This window comes from Felis catus, chromosome A1 (assembly GCF_018350175.1).
Source record: "Felis catus isolate Fca126 chromosome A1, F.catus_Fca126_mat1.0, whole genome shotgun sequence".
NCBI classification, from domain to species: Eukaryota; Metazoa; Chordata; class Mammalia; order Carnivora; family Felidae; genus Felis; species Felis catus.
This window is the reverse complement of record NC_058368.1, coordinates 69712972-69720527: the sequence shown is the minus strand read 5'-3', so window position 1 is coordinate 69720527 and position 7556 is coordinate 69712972. Positions and strand designations below refer to the sequence as shown.

Here is a 7556-nt window from a genome sequence, read left to right as displayed (position 1 = left end):
AATATACCTGCTAAATGTTACTGCTGTACTCACCACAGGGCTAGTCGTTGTTCAGTCTCCTTGAGAAAACTTGTATGAAATTTGTGCAAAGGTTCAAAATTCGGGAATATGAGACTTTTCAAGGCTTCGGGCATGACATCCTCTTTGCTGACTGTGCTCTGAAACCACTGGAATAAAAAGAAGACACACTTAGAGGTGTAAAGTTGAATGAGGTGATCCTTCAGAGGTGATGCTGCGGCCCAGTGTGCCTGGAGCCCCCAGGTCTTTACTGCTCGGTAGGCAGTGCTCAGCACCAGCGGGGGCTTCTGGGCCTTACTGCTTGTGCAGTCTTCAATTACACGGGGTGAGAGGCACCCGTCTGTTACCAATTGGCCGTGGAGGCCAGGAGGAATCTCCGAAGTGGGCAGCTACTTCGAATCAAAACTTCCACTTTGGCCAACTCCCTGGTAACCACTGATTTAGACCACTGCACCCGCTCTGGTTCAGTCCTTCTGGAACATCTATCTCTGTTCCCTTGTGAAAACGCTGAGCACCCACGAGGCCGCACCAGAGAGAGGGAGAGCCTTGGCCTGTACATGCAGTCGCTCGCGAGGCAGGGCTATCCCACAATGTTTACTGAGCACCTGCTGGGGGGCGGGCAGGCACCATTCATGCCCCGGAGGTGCAGAAGCCCAGTGATTCCTACTGACCTCCAATGTCTAGTTCTTTCTCAGAATCCTGGTGCCATAAAGACATCTACAATGCTTTGAATTTGTTTCTCAGACTGAACAGGACTTATTAAAATAATTAAAGGTGGTCTCCTGTCAGGTTTGCTGACAGGGCTCGATTTATTATCAAGGATGAAACGAGGCTTCCATTCACCTCTGGGGTCTTCCTCAAGCAAAAGCAGCTACCTTGGATGACGGGCCAAACACAAACTGCTCTGCCCTGGTGCACGCACACAGCAAAATGCTCAACTTTCATTTTCTCCACTTCAGAAACTTCCTTCTTTTGCACTTAAAAATCACAATTATACAAATTTTTAGAGAGCATGTTCCAAATTAAATATTCTCTTGCCGTCTAATTTCTATCACCCAGAAAACCAAATCCTTTTAATTGGAGTCAGAGAACCCAACATTTTAATTAGACCCAGCTTCTCTCTGAAAGCTGCATATGAGTGGAGGTAAATTATGTAATTGGATGCTTTAGGGGAAACGCTACACATACCGAAGTGATGACCTCAAGATCCTTCAGATAAGTTCTCTCGGTGGTGGAGACTTCCTTAGCGATGAAGTATGCCTTGTCAGTCGGGAATCTCTGCAAAAGCGATACATTACTAATTCATGATGTTTTATTAACTGGGCTACAGACTAAATCAACTCTTATTTGTCCCCCTTTTTGTGTGAGGAACTAGCAGAAGAAAATGGAGGTTTCCTTCCACATAAACATTACCCTCAGTAGAAGGCCTCCAGTGAGCATGTAGCCACCGCGGAGAACAATTCATTCAAAATTGGGCATCGGAAAATCTAATCAACTAGTAAAATATCAGAGCAATGCAGTCTTCCAGGAACTAAAAGCAACAGAAACCACAGTGGCCTCTGTCCTGGGTGCCGGGAGCTGGTGGTGTTGGGTGTTCAGGAAACAGAAGCTACAGTGTTTGTGGGAATATGTAGGGTGGCCAATCTGAGGGGACAAAGTGAAAGCAGCTGGTGACAGACACCATTGGGACTCGGTTCTCCGGAGTCTGTCACTTAGGTGAGCAGGCACCTCTCGACAGTGGGCCAGTTAGGGGTTTTGCTTTCTCTTTCAACAGTAAGTGAGAGGCAATCCCTTGTCGCTAGCGATCTCGCTTGCTTCCACAAGAGTCCACCTGACGCCACCTTTGGGGACACACATGACAAGACTGAACGTGGAGACTCGAACGGACCCTTGTGCGCCCATGTTTCCAGCAACGGGATTTGGGTAAACAACCCAACCATCCATCACCAGAGGTACGTGAACACAATGTCCTCGACCCATACGGTGGGGTTTCGTTCTACCTTAAAAAGGAAACGGACACGCGCTACAACATGGATGGATCCTGACGACATTTCGCCAAGTGAAAGAAGCCGGACACAAAAGGACAAATATTGTATGGTTCCTCCCGTATGAGGTACCTAAGCGGTCAAATCCATAGATGCAGAAAGTAGAAAGGAGGTTGCCAGGGGCTGGGGAAGGGGGAGGGAGATTTAGTGTTTAATGGGGGCGGTTTCAGTCTGGAACAACGAAAAAGTTCTGGAAATGGACGATGATGACGGTTAGAAAACACTGTGAATGTACTTAGCGTCACTGAGCAGCATGCTTAAAAATGGTTAAAATGGCAAATGTTATATTTACTCCTGCAGTTAAAAAAGAAAACAGTAACGCGCACATGCACGCAGGTCCCCACACCTTTCTCCGGCCTTCCTCCTCGTCGTCGGTGCGTGGGCACACCTGGTCGTTCAGCAGCGGGCTGACCAAGGGAGAGGCCTGCTTGGTGTCGGGGCTCAGGTTGGGAGACAGGATCACGTTGGTGGGCGCGGCTCCTCCCTGCGAGTTGATGGACAGCTCTGAAAGGTGAGGGCTACCAGTCAGGGAGCCTATTTGGGGATGAGAAGTATTAAAGAAAAAAAAAAAAAGTAATTCCTTCTGGGACCGGATTTCTACTTACAATTCCCCCCCATATCAAATCTTTAGAACCTAACGTGCTTGACTATTTTCTAGATTTCCTGTGAGTTGCAGCTGCCTTAATACTAAAGATACCATAGTATGAATGATTCAATGGAGCCAGAGTCACGCAATTAATGGTAAGACAGAGAACTCCGTTTAGGGGGTAGTAATAGTAGTTGAGGAGCACAGTGTATCCCCCCAAATACGATCTTCATCTCCTAACTTCTGCCTTAGCTTCTAAGAATTGCTCGAGAAAGACAGTGTCTATACCACCAGGAGACGTGAGAAAGGACTAGAAAACAGAACTATACTAAAAGGAAACTAAATGGCTGATGCACCCAGGACAGACTACACCTTATAACAACCACGGCTAAGTAAAGGACACAAGCAGCTAACTCCCCATTCTACAAAGAACAGAAGCAAGCTTATTATACCTGGTGGCGGGCCTTCCATGTCTCTCTCACTGTTTGGGACAGAAACACTAGCATCACATTTACATGCAAAGGTGATCATTTACAAATGCAAAGCTGGAGGTCATTACATTATCACAGTTCCCCTTTAAGAGTCAAAAAGTGACAGGCAATTAATGACTCCTCTGAAAAGGAGATATTAAATCATACAAAAATGTAGAATTACCCATTATGAGTCAGCCAAAGGACATGATGTGTGCATGAAACTCTTTGCCAAGAGAATTTTGCAAATATCCAAGCCTCAACCCGTGGAACTAAGTGGGATGTTTCAAAATATACTTCTACTTAAGCGTTTGCACCTAACACATTTGTAATTCGAATGCAGGTTTGCTAGGACTGGCACTGCGGTAAACAAACTTAAAGTAGCCTGCAGGCTCGTCTGTTACCAGCATGAGGAAAGACGATGGAAATGCTTTCTCATTTTCCGATAGGCGGTTTCAGCTCATGGCTATTCCGCAAACTCGACAAGCATCTTGGAGAGGGAAGGTGAAGTGCGATTTTCTGGGGCCACACCCCGTTTTCTTGACATCTATCCTCTCCCTCTGAATTCGTTCATAATCCACTTTGAAATTACAAGATGGGATGGCCTTGAATGGAGGGTAGTGAACTTGATCACAGTATGAATGAACCAGCCATGAAACACCACCAGCCCCCACCCCGGCCCTGCTGGACCAGCTAGCTGAGTCACTAACACGTGCGTGAAAAGCCACCACACCCGGAAATAACAGCAAAAAGCAGACATCCTGCTACTGATTATTGGTCAGGACAATGATCCTTGAAGAATGAGATTAGAAAACATGAGGAAGAGACAGATTCAAGAAGTTTGTGTTTTCAAAATCCCTCCATTGAAATCCTTGCATTTTAAACACACATCATTGAAACGAAGTCCTGGTGTTCGACAAAGACCCATTCACCCCACACACCACCAGACCCAGCGAAACCCGGAGAAAAAGGCCAGAAATTGCTTCACAAATGTCAATTTTATTGACACTAGTGCACAACCGAATACAATAACTTGGAAAGAATCGGAACTTGTCAAATAGAAATAGTGACAACAATTAGAACTGCAAATGTTTCAAGGTACTACACTATTCTCTTCTTTAAAAAAGAAATCACAAAAAGGCAAATGTCATCACTACAAATAGGAAATTAGAAAAGAGAAATTCTGGCAGTCTGTCTAGAGATCAAAACATTTCATGCATTGTGAGTCACTGTATCAGAATCACTTTTTATTTGTCCACCGTAATCTGGCAAAATTTGGGGCTTACCTTCAGCTCTCACGCTGTGCATGAGGTCAGGTGAGGTGGTTATTAAGTGAGCACATGCGGGGCCTCGATTTTGCAGTGACGTGGAACAGAAAAAGCACTCACTTCATCAGTGAGAGTTGGAGTCAAGAATAAAAAAGCAGTTAGAAGGCTGGCTTGCAGGAGGCGTGGGGAGTGGGGGAACAGTACCAGTTAGGCCCTGGACAGCATCCAGGAGCAGAAGAAAAACCAACCACCCCACTGTGGGGGAGAAAACGTGCGTGTACACCCTCAGGTACAACCACTTCCACCCTCCGAAAGTCAAAAGCTATTGCCCTGGTGAATTCCTCCTGGGGACATTTCTATAGGAGAACACAGACCAGGGCTCCAGAAGAGGTCTGTCCTGCCACGAACGCAGGGCACGTTTCAAAGAATACAGCCATCTAGAAGAATCCACACTGAACCACATCACAGACGGGATTGAGAAAGTGGGGCACTGGGAGCGAACTTCAGGACAACCCATGTTCTTTGCAGGTAGAGGAAGGGACAGCCCTGGGTCAGCTACAGGTTGCTGGGTGACAACCTGCTGGATTCACTCATGTAGCCCAAAGATGTGGTGACCAGCAACATTACATGTGCAACACACAGACTCAGGGAATGATCAAGGTTAGGGTCGCCGATTTCTGTTTCCAGAGAGGCTACTTCAGCAGGCTTTGTGTCTACTCTTAGGACCTAAGAGAGGAAGGCTGATGGGTGTATTTAACAGTAGGACCAATAAATCAATAAATACCAAGCAGCCTGGTCTAGAAATCTGTCAGCAATTCTCTGGAAGGGAAAGGTCCAAACTCTGAAGTTCAAGTTTGCTCATTTGAGTTGTGCCCCTTTCTCCCCTTGCAAGAGAAACAACTCTTGAAAATTTATAGGAGACATGGTCCAAATAAAAGTACGTAGCTCATTTACCATTCGGCAATCAATGAAATATGCTGATAAGGGTAATCAGTAGAATTTGGCAGCTTGGTGAGGAATTAAAATTCTCTTTTGACTCTGAGCCAGAGTGCCGTGACAACTATCTGTACAAAGTGGTGTCCCTGTAAGTCCACCCTCTGGCAAGCGTGAAGAGCTGGGCCTTTAAGTCAGTGTTTAAGGTTACAGTTATTAGAACTACATGTAACCAATTTTCAGCGAAGTAGTCCATTTTACAAAAACAAATGTGTTTCCTATGTAAGATAAAACGAGCCCGCTCATCACTCTAGCCTTAGCAAGCCTGTCCAAATCATGCAGCTGGTTACTGGCTTTGAAGGCACAGCCCCAGGAGACATGGAGAGGAAATTGTGACCCACCTACACTGCTACTCAGTGAACTCATTAATGCCTAGGTAGTTTTATCATGTTTTTTTTTTTAATCTGTGACAAATTGACAAGAAGTAATTTCTTTCAGCAACAGGCTCTAGGTAAATAATTTGGGGGGATCTTTTGAGAAAGCACCTGGATATTAAGGCAATAACGTGGAAAGAAGGTTAAAGAGATTAGAAAAAGATCAGTTATACTCCAAAAGTCTGGAAGCTTTGGATTTTTTAAAAAATTATTTTGTCTATTTCTAGAAATTGCCCCGCATTTTTAAAGGTATGCACTTATATTTCCATTTAATAACTCTCAAATCCTTCACCTCTTCCAAAGGATTTCCTGCCCCTGCTGTGTCCCACCCCCCACCCGCCACCATTAATCTGTATCAGGAGGGCTGAGTTTATGTCCCCCCCCGTGGATTGGAGATGCCATCATGAATACTGCTCTCAAGGGAGGCATTTCTGGTAATTGCTTTTAAAAATCCTTTTACGTATACACATTCTCATGGCACAAACAATTATGGAACTTCAAATCAGCATAGCTGTATTTGCGGATTCAATTTATCACCCCGCTGAGAAATTTGCTTACCTTCTCCTTTTAATGTAAAATACATTAATTCTTCCCTCCTCTGCAGCATCGCCCAGACTGTGGCGTCTCCTGACCAGCCCCTTGTCACAGGTACATAACCTGCGGGAACGTGGTCTATGATCAACCGGGCAAACTCGACGCCTGACACCCCCCCCCCCTTTTTGGGATTGGGCATAGCCACACCTCCTCTGATCGCATTCAAGGTTTAAGGACAAACTCACAAAAGTCTGGGAAAACAATTTTCTAGTCTATCTTTCAAGTAATATACAATAGCATTTCAAACACGTGGCTGTACCTGTCCTGTTTTTTAAGCTGGTCCATCCATTGGTAATTTCCTCTTTTAAAGAAGTTATTTGTCCTATACGGTGTTTAGAAAACCTGATAATCATTTTAAAAACAGTAATCCATGGCAGGATTGTCAAATATTTGAGAATACTGATTGCTTTCTCAGTTCCTCTTTTCAAAATCTTAAGAAGTACAACTTCGAAAGTATCTATGCTGATTCTTCCACATTACCCCCAAAGAAAGTTACCTGGCGAGCTTCTATATGTCACTCACCTATCATGATTTGTCTGCTGGTATTTGGTTCTAAAATATAGATTTTATCTCTGCATACCCAGAATATGTTCCAAAGGCACACGTAGAAAATACATTATAGATGTAGGTTTTCATGGATCTTTAAAAAGGCTCTTTTTAAATCCATCATCTCCCTCTAAAAAAGAATACAATGAACTCTCTCTTGAGGTTGTCTGCATGTGAAAGCCAGTTATCAAAAAAGGTCAGTACTCAGCTGGACAATGGATCGTCTCCTGCGTGGACAGGATTCACTCAATGATAATTCAGCTGGGTCCCACCCCAGTGGAGTAGGTGAAAGCAGCTGACGATGCTTTATTAAAATGACAAGGTTCCACAGGAAAAGCTAGTTTATAGGATTACCAACCACAACGGTGCTGTCCTTTTCTTGATCACGGAGGGTGTTGAGGGCAATGTGTATATGTGCTTCTTATTCTCAGACCAAGGTCCTTTAAACAAAGTTTTGCAAGCAGCTAAGCACCAACCTCAACGTTCATCATCCAGCAACTCAGAAAAGCAACAGAAATGCAACGTGCAAATAGAGATGGAAATGCTACCAATGGAGGAATGACAAGAGAATGTTCTAGCGTGCTCTTCCTTATGGGGAAAAGAAAAAGGAGAATTTCCCTTTGTTCAAACATGGTGGCGGTGGCAGGGTTTGGGTTGGGGAA

General features: G+C 44.6%; 1 protein-coding gene across 5 annotated transcripts in view; it reads right to left on the bottom strand.

Moving 5' to 3' along the window:
• The window catches only part of FARP1 (FERM, ARH/RhoGEF and pleckstrin domain protein 1), a 296455-nt gene that overhangs the window by 41892 nt on the left and 247007 nt on the right, over positions 1-7556 (bottom strand). For 4 of the 5 annotated variants that reach the window (XM_045055193.1, XM_011280659.4, XM_023252762.2 and 1 more), the window contains exons 14-16: positions 2410-2597; positions 1207-1296; positions 34-167 (exon numbers count right to left, since the gene is read on the bottom strand). In XM_045055193.1, coding sequence (XP_044911128.1) covers positions 34-167; positions 1207-1296; positions 2410-2597 — 412 coding nt within the window. The remainder of the gene's footprint in view (positions 1-33; positions 168-1206; positions 1297-2409; positions 2598-7556) is intronic. The other variant, XM_023252768.2, reaches the window with a different exon arrangement.